The sequence below is a fragment of the Eubalaena glacialis genome, chromosome 14, assembly GCF_028564815.1.
Source record: "Eubalaena glacialis isolate mEubGla1 chromosome 14, mEubGla1.1.hap2.+ XY, whole genome shotgun sequence".
Lineage (NCBI taxonomy): Eukaryota > Metazoa > Chordata > Mammalia > Artiodactyla > Balaenidae > Eubalaena > Eubalaena glacialis.
In genome coordinates, this window is record NC_083729.1 from 52,507,430 (window position 1) to 52,527,761 (window position 20,332).

The 20,332-nt window shown below is 34.1% G+C and overlaps 1 protein-coding gene across 1 annotated transcript in view; it reads left to right on the top strand.

Moving 5' to 3' along the window:
- Positions 1 to 410: 410 nt before the first annotated feature.
- The window catches only part of SANBR (SANT and BTB domain regulator of CSR), a 59,389-nt gene continuing 39,467 nt past the window's right edge, over positions 411 to 20,332 (top strand). The window contains exons 1-8 of the mRNA XM_061210959.1: positions 411 to 438; positions 1,385 to 1,543; positions 8,844 to 9,030; positions 9,856 to 9,949; positions 11,960 to 12,198; positions 15,137 to 15,195; positions 16,636 to 16,796; positions 19,655 to 19,741. Of these exons, the coding sequence (XP_061066942.1) occupies positions 436 to 438; positions 1,385 to 1,543; positions 8,844 to 9,030; positions 9,856 to 9,949; positions 11,960 to 12,198; positions 15,137 to 15,195; positions 16,636 to 16,796; positions 19,655 to 19,741 (989 nt within the window). The 5' untranslated portion in view covers positions 411 to 435. The remainder of the gene's footprint in view (positions 439 to 1,384; positions 1,544 to 8,843; positions 9,031 to 9,855; positions 9,950 to 11,959; positions 12,199 to 15,136; positions 15,196 to 16,635; positions 16,797 to 19,654; positions 19,742 to 20,332) is intronic.

Genomic DNA, 20,332 nt, shown 5'->3' on the forward strand with positions numbered 1-20,332 from the left:
CTCCAGGCTCCTAGTAAATACTCAGTAAATAAGTTCTTAAAATTCTCTAAGGTTGAAGGAGGTAGCTTCTTTTTCTCTTTGATACCTCGGCCTTACCCTCCTCCATAATACCAACAGCTATTATGTGTCCCTCCTCTGCCCCTTGATGGCTCCCCTCTGCTTTGGCTGTCAACAAGTGATATTAAAATGATGTTTGTCTGTTTGTATCCTCAACTCTCTACTAGTAAACTCCTTGAGGACAGGGACCATGCCATATTTATCATGGTATCCCCAATGCTTGGCTTATAGTTGGGACTCACTAAATGTTTATTGAGCTACATCCATTTGGAAAGCCTTCTAGAGACTTTTTTCTTGGTCATCCTGTTGCCTGATGATTTTGGACACACCCTTAGTCACTTGATTCAAGGTCTCCTGGATTGAACCAGAGGACGTGTGATGGTAAGAGAGAGGGTGGGGAGCCAGATGAAGAAGCAGGCGAAGCCTCCACTCTGCAGGTGTGAGTGCATGTGTGTATGTGCGTGGAGGTGCCTTGGCTTTTTATATATGAGAGTCAGGGTGTGTGTTTGGGTGTGTGTAAGGGTTAAACCTTATCAGGCCAGTTGTCACATTGCTTCTGAAGATAAGGAATAAGAGGACTTTCCAAAAAATGTTTCAAACATATAAAAACAATGCTAATTACATTTGTTGATATACTCTCCCCACCATATGTAATTCATAATCACATGCGCAGTAACAATGATTATGCTTATCTTAAAATGTCAGATTAACTTAGTTCTAAGTTTCATTTGATTACATCAGTCAAAATTAAGTATACTCAGCCTCGATTGTCTATAGCATGGACATTCACTCACAGAGAAATAAAGGAAATATGGCTTAGGACTGCAATGAAATTATCACTCTTTTTAACTAGCTTTTTTTTTTTCACAGTTTAGTTCTACCATCCATGAACTGCTAATCAAAATACAGATCAGGCATACATAAGGATTTTTTTTTTGAAGAAGATATATTGTATTCAACTTTTTCTCTCAACATATTATTATGAAAAATTTTAAACATACAGCAAAATCGAAAGAATTTTATAGTGAACACTTGTATACCCGTCACTTATATTCTACCCTTAACATTTTATCATACTTTTTAATCACATATTTACCCATCTGTCCATCCTTCTATCTATCTATCTATCCACCAATCCATAATATTCAAATGCTGTTATATTTGAAGAGATTTGAGCTATATATTCTGTTTTGATTTTAGGTCAGTTTTATCTTTCCTTTATGTAGTAGTAGATAATTCTTAGGAATGAATTATAACTGATTTATAATGTTCTGAAAACATTTGGATTTCAGATGCAAATAAACCTATTTGTCTTCTCTGTCTCTAGTTCCAAAAGATGAGTCGTGGATATTCAGAAAACAACAATTTCCTAAACAATAACAACCAAATGGTGTTGGACATGATCCTTTACCCATTAATTGGAATCCACCAGACCATCAACTGGGAATCAGTGGCAAGGCTTGTGCCTGGATTAACACCCAAAGAGGTAAATAACAGTCTTTCAGATATCTACTGAAAAGAAATCAGAAAAAATGATCAATTTAAAGGAATAACTGTTATAACTAAGAAGAAATATTTGAGTTTTACATATTCATATGCACATATAAATACTGAATATACATACATATGATGCAACTTGGCTAAATATAATCTATGTAAATTATATGATATATTAACCCACCTGGTATGTTTAAATTCAACCTTATCTTACATGTTTACAACTGAATGGGTAGATAACATTTTTGTAAATCCAGTTTTATTAAATTGCTAACGCTATGCTTCTCAAACTTGAGTAATATACAGACCTTTTTAAAGGAAAAAAAACTTGAAAACTCCCAGTGATGACTTAAATTATTAGTATAGTGGAAATTAAATGTGCACTAACAATACTGGGTATAAACACACCTATATGATCATAAACCAAATTTACATTTTATAGACACAAGTGAAAACTCAAACCAACACAATTCAAACTCATAAGCTTAATGTGATAAGTAATAGTGTTTTGCTGAAATTAAATTGCTGATTATAATGCAAATATTTGTGTAGCCTCTTGTGGCACAAAATTTTTTTGCATTTAGCCTGTGCTGCCATGTGCCCTTCAAAGCCTTTACTCTTTCTCCACTTTTCTCTCTTTAACCCTCTACTGTGAAGCCGTGTGTTGTGCCAGGACATTACTTGCCTTCCCTTGGCACTAACACATCTCTTCTCTATACCAGGTTTCTTCTCCACATTGTCCTTTATTAAAATTAGCCGTGTGGGCTTCCCTGGTGGCTCAGTGGTTGAGAATCTGCTTGCCGATACAGGGGACACGGGTTCGAGCCCTGGTCTGGGAAGATCCCACATGCCGCGGAGCAACTAAGCCCGTGCGCCACAGCTACTGAGCCCACGCGCCTAGAGCCCGTTCTCCACAACAAGAGAAGCCACCGCAGTGAGAAGCCCGCACACCGCAACGCAGAGTAGCCCCCGCTCACTGTAACTAGAGAAAGCCCGCACGCAGCAATGAAGACCCAAAAGCAGCCAAAAATAAATAAATAAATAAATAAATAAAATAAAAATTTTACAAAATAAAAAATAAAAAAATAAAATAAAATTAGCCGTGGACAATTAAAATATTTCTTGGTACCAACTTAATTTACAATTAATTTACAACAGAAAAGCAAATAGGCACGGAAATATTCTGTCATCCTAATGACCTGGATGATTTTATTAATGTTATCCTCAGAATCAAAACTCACAATCTAAAAACTCTTCTAGGGAACTCTTAGGTTTCTGGTAATTCATCTATGAACCCTAGTTGGAGAAACACTGACCTCAGGATTTTTTGCTGTTAAAAGGAACCCTAAAGTGGATGAATCATCTCAGATTTCTAGAAGTAGAAAGGACATTACTGATTTGACCCAGTAGGTTTTAAGCATATGCACCACTGCCTGGCCCATAATATACAGTCAATAAATACCTATAGGATCAGTGAATGAACCAAATTCTACACTCTGCTTTTACAGCTGAGAAAACCAGTACCCACAGGGATTACTTGCCCTCAGTTATGTTACAGGTCTTTGTGAAATGATGAGGGAATTTATTATTAAGTGTATATTATCATTCCCTAATCTATACTTTTTCATCTTTTGGATTTTTACATGTTAGGTTTTAAAACAAGGCAAACCTGTGAATTTGACTATTTTTCCAACTTTTTATTGTGAATATTTTCAAACATACAGAAAAGTTAAAAGAATAGTATAGCATCCCTATATCCTTTATTTGGAGTCAGCAATTCTAGGTGTTTGCTTCATCTCTTTATGTAACTTTTTTTTTTTTTTGACATTTAGACGTAAGTTTCAGACATCACGATACTTCATAGACTGTAGCATACATCTTAAAATAAGGATATTATTACATAACTACCATGATCAAAGCTAAGAAAATTAACAGTAACTCCATCTTATCTAATATCCACTGCATATTCAAATTCACTCAGTTGAGAACTTTTTTTTTTTTTGGCCGCACTGTGCGGCTTGCAGGATCTTAGTTCCCTGACCAGGGATTGAACCCGTGTCCCCTGTAGTGGAAGCACGGAGCCCTAACCACTGGACCACCAGGGAATTCCCAAGAAATAATTTTTTTAACTAAAATGCAGCTAAATGTGAATCAGACTATTTTTAAGTAATGTGAATTTTTAATTCATTTCTTATTACTAAACAAGACATATCCTCAAAGAATACACACACATAACACACACACACAAGGAAACAAGTGAAAAATCAGAATTATAAATCTGACCCTACCTAAAGTAAGCTGTTGAAACCTTGTATATATCCTTCCAGATTCTTTTCTATTCATATATGAATTCTTCTTTTTTTTTTTTAAGCATTACTTTTTTGTTTTAATTTTTTTAATTTATTTATTTATTTTTGGCTGTGTTGGGTCTTCGTTTCTGTGCGAGGGCTTTCTCTAGTTGTGGCAAGTGGGGGCCACTCTTCATCGCGGTGCGCGGGCCTCTCACTATCGCGGCCTCTCTTGTTGCGGAGCACAGGCTCCAGACGCGCAGGCTCAGTAGTTGTGGCTCACGGACCTAGTTGCGCCGTGGCATGTGGGATCTTCCCAGACCAGGGCTCGAACCTGTGTCCCCTGCATTGGCAGGCAGATTCTCAACCACTGCGCCACCAGGGAAGCCCCATATATGAATTCTTAAAGTGGACATGTAACAAATGTACTACTTTGCTGCTTTGTTTTTCACGTAGCATATTGTGAACATCTTTGTGTGTCAGTTGCTAGAGTTCTACATTTGATGACAGTATACTGTTCTTTTATTTGAGCTAAATCATAATTTATTGAACCTTTTATTGGATATTTAAGCTATTGTTTCCAACTTTTGACTACTGGAAATACCACTGTAACAAATATCTTATTCTTTTCTTAGGGGATAATCTCAGAAGCAGAATTGCTTCATTAGAGGGCATGTGCATTTTTAAGGCTTTTGTTACATATTGTCCACTGGAAGGGTCATCCATGTTGTACTCCAGTCAAAATAGCTGAGTGCCTGATTCTTGCACTTTATATATCAAGTATTATTTCTCTGTGTGTCTTTTCAAAATTCTTATTTATATGTAAATAAATATATATTTGATTTTAATAAATGTTATCACAGTTTTCATTTCTCTTTCTTTAAATCCTAAAGGATGAATGTTTTATATTTTATTGTTCCATATCCTTTTTCTATTTGTAAATTTTTTGTTTGTTACTAGTTTAATAACAGTTTTCTATGTATTGAATATATTAACCCTTAATCTAGCTTATTTTTCTCAGTTATTTTTCAGCTATAAGTTATTAATGATAGTCTCATATACAAATGTTTAAAAGTTTATGTTAAAAATCTGTTAATCTTTTACTTTGATGTTCTCCTTTTTTGTCATGTTTAGAAACCTTCTCAACCTGAAGACTGTGTATAACATAAAGTCACCTACATTTTGCTGACTACTTTTTATTTTACATTTAAATCTTGACTCCACTTGGGATTTTTTTTTTTTTAATTATTTTTTGGCTGCATTGGGTCTTCATTGCTGCGCACCGGCTTTCTCTAGTTGTGGCTAGCGGGTGCTACTCTTCGTTGCGGTGCGCGGGCTTCTCATTGCGGTGGCTTCTCCTGTTGCAGAGCACGGGCTCTAGGCACGCGGACCTCAGTAGTTGTGGCACACGGGCTCTAGAGCGCAGGCTCAGTAGTTGTGGCGCACAGACTTAGTTGCTCTGCTACATGTGGGATCTTCCCAGACCAGGGCTCGAACCCCTGTCCCCTGCATTTGGCAGGCAGATTCTTAACCACTGTGCAACCAGGGAAGTCCCTGGAATTTTTTTAGTTTTAACTTTTTTCCTAATTACTAGTTAGTTGTCTCAACATTTATTGAATAGTCCATTCTTTATTACTGGTTTGAAATTTTACCTTCAGATCTATTTCTCGACTTACCATTCTAATCCATTGATCTATCTAATCCTATTGACCGTTCCGTACTGACTTATTTTCAATATTGTTTTACTATCTGGTGGACAAAAAAAACTATATATATATATATATTTTTTTTTTTTAAGGTTTATTTATTATTTATTTATTTAATTTATTTTTGGCTGTGTCAGGTCTTAGTTGCGGCACACGGGATCTTTGTTGAGGCATATGGGATCTTTCGTTGCGGCATGTGGGTTTTCTCTTCTCTAGTTGTGATGCACAGACTCCAGGGTGCGTGAGCTCTGTGGTTGTGGTGCGCCAGTTCCAGAGTGCGTGGGCTCTGTGGTTTGTGGCATGCAGGCTCTCTAGTTGAGGTGCACGAGCTCAGTAGTTGTGACGTGCAAGCTTAGTTGCCCCGTGGCATGTGAGATCTTAGTTCCCTGACCAGGGATCAAACCCGCGTCCCCTGCATTGGAAGGCGGATTCTTTACCACTGGACCACCAGGAAAGTCCCCCAGATTATATATTTTTTAAGTTTCTTGAATGTTCTCTTAATCTCCTGGATTTTTTTTTTTTTTTCATTTTGAAGTTGACCTGTTGGTATTTTGAAAGTGGAGAAAGGATGAATTAAAATTTTCTAGATAAGCATTTACCTTAGCTGAAATAATGTGTCTAATTTTTCCAAAGCAACTATACCATTTTACATTTTCACCAGCAATGTATGAGGGTTCCAATTTCTCCACATCCTTGCCAACACTTTTATTATGTCTTTTTTATTATGGCCATCCTAGTGTGTGTGAAGTGTTAACTCATTATGATTTTGATTTGCATTTTCCTAATGGCTAATGATGTTGACCATCTTTTAATGTGCTTATAGGCCATTTATAGAGCTTCTTTGGAGAAATGTCTATTCATATCCTTTGCCCATTTTTCAATTGCATTATTTGTCTTTTTATCATTGAGTGGTAAGAGTTCTTTATGTATTCTAGATACAAGTCCCTTGTCAAACATGTGATTTGCAAATATTATCTCCTATTTTGTGGACTGTCTTTTCATTTCCCTGATGGTGTCCTTTGAAGTACAAAGTTTTGAATTTTAATGAAGCCTAGTATATCTAATTTTTCTTTGTTGCTTGTGTTTTTAGTGTTATATCTAAGAAACTATCACCTAACGAAGGTCATGAAGATTTTACCTATATTGCCTTCTAATAATTTTATAGTTTTAGCTCTTATACTTAGTCTTTGATCTCTTTTGAGCTAATTTTCTTATATGGTGTGAGGTAGGGGGTCCAACCTTTCTTTTGCATATAGATATCATGTAATTTTTGCTTAAACACAAAAGAATATTTAACAATGTACTTTAAATTATTCACAGTTCACTTGCTTTTTGTTTAAGCAATCATGTGTTCATTTCAAATATTCAGGTTTCATAATTTTCATATTTCATAAGTATTAGAAATTGTTGTAAGCTTTGTTAAATAAGATAAATCTACATTCAGTTTCCAATATAGCTATAAGCGTTACCTAAAAGATATCAGAAGAATCTACAGTTTAAAAGCCTACCTAGGGCTTCCCTGGTGGCACAGTGGTTAAGAATCCACCTGTCAATGCAAGGGACATGGGTTCAAGCCCTGGTCTGGGAAGATCCCACATGCCGCGGAGCAACTAAGCCCGTGCGCCACAACTTCTGAGCCTGCGCACCTAGAGCCTGCGCTCCGCAACGAGAGAAGCCACCGCAATGAGAAGCCTGCACACTGCAATGAAGAGTAGCCCCTGCTCGCTGCAACTAGAGAAAAGCCCGCTAGCAGCAACAAAGACCCAACGCAGCCAAAAATAAAAAATAAATAAAATAAATTTATATTTTAAAAAAAGCCTACCTAACCACTTTCTCTGTTACAAAAAATAAACTCATTTTGTAGGAAAAATGGATTCAGTTAAATCACTTATATTCTTTATCCTATAGATGTACCTGTGAACCTGTACATTCTTCTAATCATTACACCATTTTTTTTCTTTGCCAGGCCTTCATCACTGCTTTTTTCAGTGCTCATACAAAAATATTTTGTTTCTCATTTATCATATTGATTATTTTTATTTAAAGACTTTGCTTAAAGAGGTGGGCATACATACTGAGTATAATATTTTAGTCTAAACTTACATATCTTTTTGTTTTGTTTTGTTTTTGTTTTTGTTTATTTTTTTGATTGCGCCATGGGGCATGTGGGATCTTAGTTCCCTGACCAGGGATCGAACCCATGCCCCCTGCAGTGGAAGCATGGAGTCTTAACCACTGGACCGCCAGGGAAGTCCTACACTTACGTGTCTTTTAAATGCATTTTCAAAGGACTAAGCCTTGAATAGGAATTTCTTTGTAGTAATAGTACTATAGTACTATTAGTAAACAATCTTTTCTGAAAGTGGTGCTTAATATCTAGTGGGTACTTGATAAATTTTTGTGTAATAAATGAATGATGCCATACCCAATGCATTATTCACTTAACATATACATGTATACATGATATATATTTTTCTCCTTTTGCACATCCCAGATTACTTGGTCTGCTATGCAATTTGCCACCCACGTTGCTACTGATGGAGATTTAAACATGAATGCTATGGAAGTGTTGTTTGACGAAGACCCACATTAAGGAAGGCATTTTATGTTGTGACGTAGTACACACTTAGAAATGACATTTTCATGAAGGACTACTTAGCCTTATTATGCTTAATGCACTCTTGGTGTTTTCTAATCTATTGTATTTTATTTCTTTTTTTTTAGTTGCTAATCTGGACTTTTCTAAATTGATTCCGTGACTAACAATGGGTTAAGGGAAAACACTGTTCTAGAACAAACTGCCCAAATATGTGGCCGTGAAGTGTTACTACAGTATTTTGTGCATGGTGAACCTCACTGTTAGTAAGAACAAAGACTCATTATTTTAATAAAGAAAATCTAGTGTCACAAATCAGATACTTTTTGTTTTTTTTTTCTTTGAAGGTTAGAATATGGTCTTGTTCCTGGTGGAAACTCAGTGTGAAAATAAAAGCCAAGTTTTTAACTAAATTATTAAAATTATCAACTGATGATAGATGTAGACCATGGGGAAATATGGTTGATAAAGGCATTCTTCATTTTTCTACAAGAGCATAAATACATTATGCCTTTGAGTTAAAGCATATATTTTTAAAAAACTACCCTGAATTTTAAAAAAGAAAAAAGTAAGTCAGAGGCTTTCATGTATTGAAATGTGCGCTAATTTTCTAGATGTTACCCAAGAGATTAATATTCACTTATAAAAAATGATTTAAAACCCCCCAGACATGCATTTCCTTCCTTTATGTCATTACAGTGTGCAAAGAGGTTTGATGAACTGAAGAACAGTGGAAGCTCACCTGTGGACAACCACTATAGTCCCCTCATGGCTGCTGGAGAGAGTCCTGTTGAAACTTTAGCCACGTATATCAAATCCTCGCTTCTTGGCACACAAAGAGAATTTCAGGAGACTCCAGTTGGTCAGGATGCAGTTTCTAAAACAGGTAAGGTTTTAAAAACAAAATGCAGTGCTTGTCCTTATGACAGTTCTACAAAATATTATGCATTCCCATCAACTTTTCTTTATTTAAAGGCTAATAGAAACATTAATAGAAAAATCTGTTAGTATCTGTATTTTCCTGAGCTTTAGAAATTTGTCTTTGCTGTATTTAAAAAAAAAGTGTAGATGTTAACATACAGGTCAAACACTATTACCAAAAAGAGCTTTTTATTCTATCAAAATTTACTACTCCAGTCCATTAGCCTATTTATGTTATGTTGTAAATTTTAAAGGGATTTGACCTGTACCTTTTACTTAATTTTTTTTTTTTACTGGGAGAATCTTGCTTGCCTCTCATGATATCTTTTCTACAGCTCCCCTCTATTGGAGTCAGCAATAGCTTCAGATGACATAGCAGCAGTGTAGAAGTGATGTTTTCCACAACTTCATTGGAAATAATAAGTGGTTTTAGAAATCTTCAGTGTAGTGAATTATTTTAATTTCAGCAGCAGCAGAGTATTGATATAAAAATTTGCTTCAGGAAGAGAAAACTACATTGTAGGCTTTTGAAAATTTGACCCCATCCCTCCACACCATGTTAGTATTTTTTAAATCTTCAGTGTAATGTTAGCAATTTGTGATCCTTTTTTCATACTGTTTTTTCCATATACCTTTAGAAATATTAAGGCACCTGACAAAGTACCATCTTTAAGTACTCTTGGAAACCATGAATTTATAGTATAACCATTCAATAAGTAAAAACCCATTCTCAGTTAGAAATGCTAACCTCCCCCCTTTGTTTTTGTATGTGTTTGTTTCTGTATTTAAGGAAGACATAGTATAGCTTCCACAAGGAATTGTTCTTCAGAAAGTGAAAATTGTACTACTCATAATGGTGGAGAAAAGACTGAAGAATCTGAAGGGTAGGAGGCTGGTTCTTTGCTAGATAAGCTTTAATATGAATATCAACTTTAAATTATAAAAATATGATTGCTAATTTTATATATCATAATTTAGGAATTTCACATTACGCAATTGCTGAAATAATTGAAATGAGGGTAGTTGATGTGTTGAACTATAAACAGTTGCTTGATAGGTAAACGTATGGCTTATTCATATTATAAATTGGACAACAGTTTTCCACTTTAAAAATTCATTTTCATCTTGTGTTAGAAATAACATCTATTAACATAAAATTTTGAAAAGTAAATTTTAAAACCCAAAGAAAAGTCTCTGCCATTAGTTCTCCAACTTTATTAAAGAAACTGGATGTGTGTTTTAGAACTATTTGAATATAATTACTCGTTGTAGAAATACTTAAAAATTAAAATACGTCTTTCAATATAATGCAAGTTTTGATAATTTTGTATTGTGTATTTTACATACAATAAACTGCACATATTTAAGTATTCACTTTGATGAGTTTTAGCCATATAACCAATGAAGATAAAGAACATTTTCATCATCTCTAAAAGCTCCTTTGTATGTTTTCAGTTCTGATAGTTTTTTATAACAGCTTTATTGATATATGATTCACATACCATAACATTTATCCTTTTGAAAAGTTCTGGAGATGGATGGTGGTGATAATTGCACATCAATATGAGTGCACTTACTGCCAGTGACCTGTACATTTAAAAATGGCAAATTTTATGTTATGTGTGTTTACCACAATAAAAAAAATTCACCGTTTTATAGTTTAGTGAATTTTAGTTTATTCACATAGATTTTTTTTTTTTTGGCCACACCGCGTGGCTTAGTTCCCTGACCAGGGATTGAACCCACGCCCCCTGCATTGGAAGCGCAGATTCTTAACCACTGGACTGCAGGGAAGCCCCCCTCACGTAGATTTTTAACTGATAGGTTTTGTGTATGGCACAAAAATTTATCTGATAAATTAATTAGGATTATCTAATTTCATGTTGTGGCCCAAAAAGCCACAGAAATTTCATACTTCATTATACCAGCCATTACCTGTTTATATTTTGACCACAATTTCTTTGAAAGAACAACTTGCAAAGTTACTTAAATTTCTTTGACTTTGACAGAGCATTGATTATTAATCCTTTTTCTGTAGCCAATTTTATTTCAAATGCAATTTCTCTGTATTAAAATTTTTTGAAGTTCAATTAAACACATTAAATTCATATTATAGGGTAGTCTGTCACTTCCTATCTAATCTCTTCCTTTTGTAATGACATGAAGGCAGTTATGGATCACACTAGTGTTTCTTTTTGTGGTGATGTAATTTTCAAGGGCATATAAATTCAAGGAGTATATAATTTTTGAAGCAATCTTTCTGATGCATCTAAACTTATTCTTAAATTGTTTTTTAAATATGTAAGTAAGCACATTGTAGTCTTAAGAATTTTTTAACCACATTTACTAATTTATATTTATTGAATGCCTAGAAACAAGCTTTCTTGCTGTTAAAAATAACAAAGTAGCTATGCTAATTTTTTGGTACTTCAATGAATAATTTTAACTGTTTTTCCTATTAATAGTAAGAAAATTTTAGTATTTAATCTATATCTCCTTCCCATACCCATTACCATGTAAAAGTGCTGTTTTATGTTCCTCACAGGAATTAGAATATATAATTTAATTTTTCCTTGTGAATTGGTATTTTAAAAAACATTATAATTAACTTATAATTTGAAAATAAATTTAAAACCCTGTAAATTATAAGTTCTGTAGTAAAAATATTTTTGTTTTATTAAATCAATAGCTTAACTAAAATTAGTCAGTTTTCAGATACAGATCAGGTTAGCAAGACACTTATGAAAACTTCTGAATGTCAAACCCTGTAAAACTGATGTGTGGTTAAAACCTTGAAAAATATCTTGTTCTCATACTTCCAATAAATGTCAGTATTATTGGCTCCTCTTCTAAAATTCTAATAATTTCATTTCTGTGTAACATTTTTTATGAAGGCCAAACATGGTGATCCATGTATGTGATGAAGCAAAAAACTTGAAAGAAGATTTTATTTGCCCACGAGATCTTTTGATATCAGAAATGAAGTACTTTGCTGAATATTTATCTGTGGACGCCCAGCGCTGGGAAGAGGTGGACATTTCAGTTCATTGTGACGTTCACATTTTCAACTGGTTGATAAAATATGTTAAAAGGAACACTAAGGAGAATAAAGATTGTGAGATGCCCACTTTAGGTAAAAGACAATCTATTGCTTATTTTGTAGTGCAATTTTTGTGTCAGCTGGAAGTTGCTTCAGGCCAAACATGAAATGTGGAAAATTGTTCAAACATTAGTATTTATGCTCAGATTATTAATCACCTTTTAGGAAACTGATACCTCACCCTTTCTAAGCCAATTATCGTGACTTTATGGCAAATGGACAGGTCTCTAGATCAGCTATTTTCACTGTATGGTACAGTGACTGACCACTGGCGTCCTAAAGATCCTTTTAGAGGCTCTACAAGATCAAGAGAATCTGCTTAATAATGCCAGGATGTTGCTTGTCTTTCTCTCTGTGTTGACATTTGTTCAGATGGTGCAGAGGTAATGGAGGGTAAAACTGTTGGAGCTTTAGCACACATCAAGGAAGGAGCATCACACTGTATTAGTGGTCACTGTGTTCTTCAACACCATGTGCTCATAGGAAAAAAGAAAACAAAAAAACAGTTTCACTTAAGAATATCCTTGATGAGGCAGTAAAAATTACTAATTTTATTAACTCTTGACTCTTCAGTATACATCGTTTTGATATTCTGTGTAATGACACAGGAAATGCATTCCTGCTGCACACCGAAGTATGATGGTTGTCTGAAGGAAAAGCATTTGTACAGTTGCTTGAGTTGCAAACTAGCTGCTTTTTTACAAAACCATTTTTACTTGGAAGAATGGCTGACAAGTTATGGTTATTCAGACTTAGGCATTTGGCAGATATTTTCTTTCTCTCGCTCTCTTTTTTTTTTTTTTTTTTGGCCACACTGTGCAGCTTGCGGGATCTCAGTTCCCCGACCAGGGATTGAACCCAGGCCATGACAGTGAAAGCCCAGAATCCTAACCAGTAGGCCACCAGGGAACTCCCCAGACAGATATTTTCTTGAAAATGAATTAAATGAGCCAGTCAATTAAAGGGAAACAACTAACAATATTTGTTGCCAATGATAAAATTCAAGCTTTCAAGTGAGACTTAGAGTATTGGAAAACTTGTATCTGTTTGCATGTGCTTGACAGTTCCTCAATATTTAAAGACATTTCTGATGAGACTGGTGAGATTTTGTGTGTGTGTGTGTGTGTATTGTGCAATGAAATGTTTCAACATTTGGAAGGTTTGTATAACTCAGTGAACCAATATCTTCCTAATGACCAATGCATGAGGTTAAAAAAAATCATGCATGGGTTGAAGGTCCACTCAAAGTACAAGATAAATCAGTGGATTTGAGATAGCAGAATAGGAAAAGTTCGTTGATATGATTTCAGTTCCCATTGCAACTAACCTTTAAGAAAGACTACTCACAAATTCAATGTGGAAACAGATATGAGAATCTAGCTGTCTTCCCTTAAGTCAGACATTGAAGAGATTTATAAAAAAATGTCAAACAGTGTTATTTTCACTTATTTTTTTGTTTCTATTGGAAAATATAGTTATTTTTCATAAAATATGTTAATATGTAATTAGTTCATTATTTTTAAATGAATTAATATTTTTTTAATTTCTGTTTTAATTTCTGATATGGTAAATACTGATAGATATAACCCACATAAACAAAAGCTCTCCAGGAATTTCAGTTTTTAAGATTTTTTTAAAGGGGTCTTGAGAGCAAAAGTTTGAGAACCAGTGTTCTAGAGGATCAGAAGACTAATTACTAAGTAATCTTTTTGGGGCATTGACTTGTATAGGAAATCACACTGGTGGTTTAATAAAGTCTTTCTGTGCAGTAGAATTGCAATTTACAGTAGTAGCAAAATATTTCTAAACTCTTGTTAGTAAATAAACCTATACTGACAGTATATAAGAAGTCTTCTGAGGAAGTTCATAATTTAATACATTTTTGTGACCAAATTAATAGAAAAGGTTTCTAATGGTCCTTAAAATTACAAAATTGCTAAATCAGAATTTTCAACCAATCAGAGCCCAGAGATTCCAGACCATGCAGATATGTATGTGTGAAATAAAAATCAAAATACGTAGAGAGAAGAAAATTACTGTTTGATCTAGCATGTTTAAGAACATATTAAAGGTTAAAAAAGTGGTGCAAAACTAGTCTCTGTAATCTTGGACCTTAAATCAGTGGCTACAAATGTAAGCTTTTATAAAATCAATCTTTATTCTAACTAGGAAAACTATCAAAATGCTTAATTAAATTGCTAATAATCCAGACCTTGTGTCTTAACTGGAATGGGTTATATTATAGTTTCTTGAGGAACTTTTTCACCAGCTCTTTCCTCCCTTTACCATTGCTCTTTGAGAACCTTTAATCTAGAATTGTTACTTAAGGAAAGATTGGGATTACTTATTTTAATCATTGCCTGCATAGTCCTTTATTTAGGAGGATTGTCTTAGTACTATAATGGTAAAAATCACAGTTGTTTTCTTTTTCTTAAAAATATACCTCATGGGAGATGACTGAGGTTGTTTTACTAAAATGATAGCATCAGCCGGCATCCCCCTTTCCCTGGTTGTGCCTCCGAAGTCTGCCTTTAGGAAGTAATTTTGCATTTCTGCAATAGTAAATTTTATATTATCTTTCAGAATCTTTTAAATTAAGTATTTGTTCATAACAGTCATTTGAACCACATTTGAAGTAGCTTCACTGTCATTTTTGTGTGATGAGTTATATTCACAATTTTAATTATCTTTTTCCCTGGTTTAGTTAAGGAGTTTGCATATATCATATCTTTAGCTGGAGTCTTTTTACTTGCTGTGAATCTAATTCCAAGGCAAATTTACTATGCATTTTCTCTATACTGTAAGTTTTAACATTGCGTTTTCTTTCTTTCATGTATATAAGCCATAGTAAGCTTTTATTAAATTGTTCTTGTTAAAGTAACATCCTCTTTTAAGGTGAGAAGGAGCCTGTTCTAAGGAGATTGAGGTACAAATCAAAAGGAGAATTTAATTTTTCTCTCTTTTTTTTTAGAGCCAGGAAATGTCATTTCAATTCTTATTTCTTCAGAATTTTTGAAAATGGATTCATTAGTAAGTATTAGTAAGAGATTCAAGCTCTTCTATTCACCCATACTTGATTTAACATATAACTTGATGTTTCCTTCTAGTATCTAGAAAATTCTAAGACATCTTCCTGAAGTAGTTTTTAATTCAAGAGTGTGATTCATTAGAATAAACTGCTGGTGTTTGGAGGTACTTTGTTCTATTGGGAGGGCTATTGTTAAGGCTACTATGTATCATTAGTATATGATGCCTATAAAACAAACAATTTATCCTTAAGGGAGGAGTTAGCTGTTGCATTAGACGAAACTAAACAGAATTAATTTTACCCCAAAAGGGATTGTGCTCTGAAACCAAATTAAATGAAAATTAATTGGAATACATTTGTTTTACTATTTAAGTAATTGGTTTAAGCATGTTTTACTTATTTGTGTCTTTCATTTATAGTTCAGCGAATTAAGAACAAATACCCAACTACTAAAAAATGTAATTTTGTATGTGTAAACCACATGCTCATGTCTGTTGTTTAAGAATAGTTGATAAAACATAAAAGCATAATATATACATATACATATCAAGCTCTAACATTAAATATATTTGTTTTTCTTCTTTTTCCTTTTATTTAATAAATTTCTTTATCGTTCAAATGTTTTTTATACGTTTTTGTGGTTTAAATTAACATTTAAATGAATATTTGCTTTTAACCTCTGGTAAAACTAAGCAGAGCAAAATACCCCTTTGCTGTGTTAACAGATGTGAAGTTTATTTGTTTGAAGATTTATTAGTTCCCTGTATTCTTTGTACTCCTTAGTCCCTCTCCTTTCAGTTGTTGGTATTTATTGCTTCAGGGGAGGGTTATAGAAAAAAAGCAGAGACTAAGAGTCTCTGAGTTTTGATTTTTGAAATCTAAGCCCTAAAGGATGATTTTTATGCCATAGCAAAATATTTAGAAGAATGCATAATTAACCAGTGCTGTTTTCCCCAAAACCCAAATCTACCTCAAAAAGTAAATAAATATACCTCACAGTGAAGAAAGGGGAAGAAAGTCAGAGAGCAAGCACAACACAACTGAGAAAACCCTGAAGTGACTGAAATTGTGTTTCTGCCACTCAGAGAAACGGAGGCTTAAAATTATCACTAAGTTTAGTTATAGGAAGTCACGTATCTTGTACCCTTGAGTTTGTGGACTAAAATCTATATCTGCCACAGTCATGAAAGATGTTCATTACATTATCGTTCGAAATATTCTAAGAAGTGTGAAAATTATTTTTCTAGCTATGTTTGTACAAATTTGACCTGCTAGACCACTTTGGAACAGTGTAGATTAACCCAAATAGGCAGAACTAAGTTATTGTGTAGCAATACATGGATTAGGCTTATAGTGAATCTTGTCTTTGAAAAGTATTGATATGATATTATCCTTTATGCTACTATCTTCAATATTCATTTTCTATCGTGTTTTTTGTTTAGGTTGAACAATGTATTCAGTATTGCCACAAAAATATGAATGCCATAGTAGCTACCCCATGCAACATGAACTGTATTAATGCAAATCTTGTTACACGTATAGCTGATCTGTTCACACACAGTGAAGTTGATGATTTAAAGGACAAGAAAGATAAGTTTAGGAGGTAATTTTTAAATTTTAATTTAATTTATTTATTTTTTTAAAACTTTTGGTGGCACCGCACGGCATGTGGGTCTTAGTTCCCTGACCAGGGATCAAACCTGCACCCCCTGCAGTGGAAGCACAGAGTCTTAACCATTGGATCACCAGGGAGGTCCCTAAATTTAATTTTAAAAGTAATGTTCCTATTAGAAGAAATGTATTATTTCTATTTCATTTTAGTAAAAATTCTATATTTAGAATATAATTAGAAATCTATTTCCATTTTATTTTAAATGAAGTAAAATATATCCTGAGCCAGTGGCTCAGGTAAAAATTAGTAATTAAATTGGTTACTCTGAATAAGGCACATATAAGCAGATTGTGGTGGTGAATTATGTTAAAAGTTATTAAGACAGGCCTTAGTATAAAGGGGAAGAGTGGTATGAGATGAGGTCAGCAGCACTTAGGGGCTGTTTAAGTCATAGCAAGGAGTGTATACTTTATTCTAGGTGGAATGGAAGCAGAGGAGTGGCATGATCTGATTTGTTTTTAAGAGCTCCGTCTATTCTATGTGGAGAATAGACTATAAGAATATAAGAAGCAAGACCTATTAGAAGTCTAGTGCAGCAGTCTAGTGAGAGATGAAAGGCTTTGGACTAGAGTGGAGGCAGGGGAGCTGGAAGGAAGTAGATGGATTCAGAATATGTTAATAGAAAGATTTGACAGATTTTCAAATGGAATGATGTGGGAAGAGAGAGAGTATTTTAGGATAATTACTAGGTTTTAAGGTTGAGCAACTAAGCGTGCTAGTGTCATTAATAGAGAGGGCAATGACTGGGGTGAGGGGAATCAGGAGATGGGTTTGGGTCTTGTTAAGGTTATTTAATATATTTAATATACTTCTTGGACACACAGGTAGGATGGCAGGGAGATAGTTGGATATGTAAGTCTGAAGTTTAGGTCAGAGGTCAGGGCTTAAAATAGAAATATAAGAGTAGGTGAGGTTTGAAACCATGGAAGTGAATGAGATTTCCTAGCAATACCATATGTTCTCCACTGAACTGCAGTGGCACCTTTACTGTAAATCAGGAGACTATACATGTGAGGTCTCTTTCTGAATTCTCCATTTTGTTCTGTTCATTTCTTTGTCTGTACTTTTATCAGTAACACACTGTCTTAAGTACAGTAGCTTTCTAATATTTTTTGGTATCTAGTAATCTGAATTCTCCAGCTTTGCCTTCCTTCAAGATTGATGTCTTGGTCATTTTATATACTTTGCATTTCCATATGAATTTTATAATCAGCCTGCCCATTTTCTCTTTCTTTCCCTCTCATACACATACATACAGACACACAACCCTGCAGATTTGAGGGTTAATATTCAACCTGTAGATTTGGAAAGAGACATCTTAATAATATTGAGTCTTTCAGTTCATGAACATGGTATAACCCTCCACTTATTTTAGCAATGTTTTATAGTTTTTAGTGAGAGATATTTTTCCTTTTTTAACTGAATTTATTCCTAGGCATTTGAATTTTTTGGTGCTATTGTAAATGCTATTTTTATTTATTTTATTTTCTAATTGTTAGCAAGAGAGTATTGATAAAGACTGTCCAACATTTGGAGGTTCAACAAGGGAGGAGCCAGTGAGGAGCCTGAGGAGGAGGAGCCAGGGGGTCAAAGGGAAGGCAAAAGGAAAGAGGGTTTCAAAAAGGAGGAAGTGATTAAGTGGTCAAATGTGTGGAATGCTGCTACCATGTAGAGTAAGATGAGAACAGAAATGTGGCCAATTGGATTTAAACAACTTTTTTCCAGATGTTTTGCTCTGAATGATTGCAGAAAAATTCAGCAGTAGCTATTAAAGATAGGTAGGCTCAAGAAAGGAATTTTTTTTTAAGAAGGGAGATACTAGATTATATTTATATATGCTGATCAGGATGAGGATGATTCCTTATAGTGGGAGAAATTGATAGTGCAGGGAATTATCTAAGAGTTTAGCCCTTAAGGGGAATGAGACACAGGGGAATTATCCAAGAGCTAAATACTTGAAAATGGAATCGGGATCCTAAATCCAGATTGGCCTTTATTTTTTTTTTTTTTGGGGGGGGGGGGCGTGTTTTTTGCTCATATTTATTTTTTATTTTTTTTAACATCTTTATTGGAGTATAATTGCTTTACAATGGTATATTAGTTTCTGCTTTATAACAAAGTGAATCAGTTATACATATACATATGTTCCCATATCTCTTCCCTCTTGTGTCTCCCTAGACTGGCCTTTAATAGCAGACATTACTTGAGAGAAAATGGAGACAGTCAGGGTGTACACTTGGAATTAATGACATACTTAGAAGACTTAAAGTTCATGCAGAACATTATTATATTATGCATAGTAATAAAGTATTAACATTTATTGAATGTTTAATACTGTCTGGCACTCTTTAAAAAAGACTATCTCATTTAACCCTCATAAAATCTTATGCATTTGAAATTACTAACCCCATTTCATAGATGGAGAAAATAAGGTTCAAAGATGTTAAGTTGCCAAAGATCAGATACCAAATTATTGATAGACCCAGGATTGTTAAATTTCCAAAATCCTCGGTCTTGAATATTCCTAAACAAAGGACTGAAAAAGGGGTAGATATCCATCTGTCTCATTTTTCTTGTGAAAATGGATTCTTGATCAGGCAGTTATTAGTAGGTTTTTTTACTTAGAACACTAAAAATTTATTATAAATTTCCAAGGAGGGGCTCTATAAGGATCTATTAGTCTTATTTTCTACATGTGCAGATAGGTCAGTGTTTATTTTCATCGCTATCAAGTAACTTTAATAAAGTAGATATAAAAAATTAATTTGTTGGTCATTTGTTCTTAATAGTAAACTTTTTTGTAAGAAGATTGAGAGACTATTTGATCCTGAGTACTTGAATCCAGATTCTCAGAATAATGCAGCAACATTATACAGGTACAGTGATATGTATTTCTTTGGTATGCTATATAATGCAGCTAAATTCTTTAATTTTACTACATTTGAAATTTTCTTCTTGGATGTTTTTGTATCTTCTTTTTTGTTTTTTAATTTAAATTTTTAATACAATTTTAATTTTTTAAAATATTTATTTATTTATTTATTTATTTATTTATTTATTTATTTTGGCTGCACCCGGTCTTAGTTGTGGCACATGGGATCTTTAGTTGCAGCATGAAGGATCCTTTAGTTGTGGCATGCGGACTTCTTCAGTTGCGGCATGTGAATGAACTCTTAGTTGCGGCATGCATGCAGGATCTAGTTCCCCGACCAGGGATCGAACCTGGGCCCCCTGCATTGGGAGCGTGAGGTCTTACCCACTGGACCACCAGGGAAGTCCCAAATTTTTTATACAATTTTTAAAGGTTACTTTCCATTTACAGTTATTATACAATATTGGCTATATTCCTTGTGTTGTACAATACATCCTTGAGCCTATCTTATACCCAATAGTTTGTATCTCCCACTCCCCCACCTCTATTTTGCCCCTCCCTACCCTCTCCCCACTGGTAACCACTAGTCTGTTCT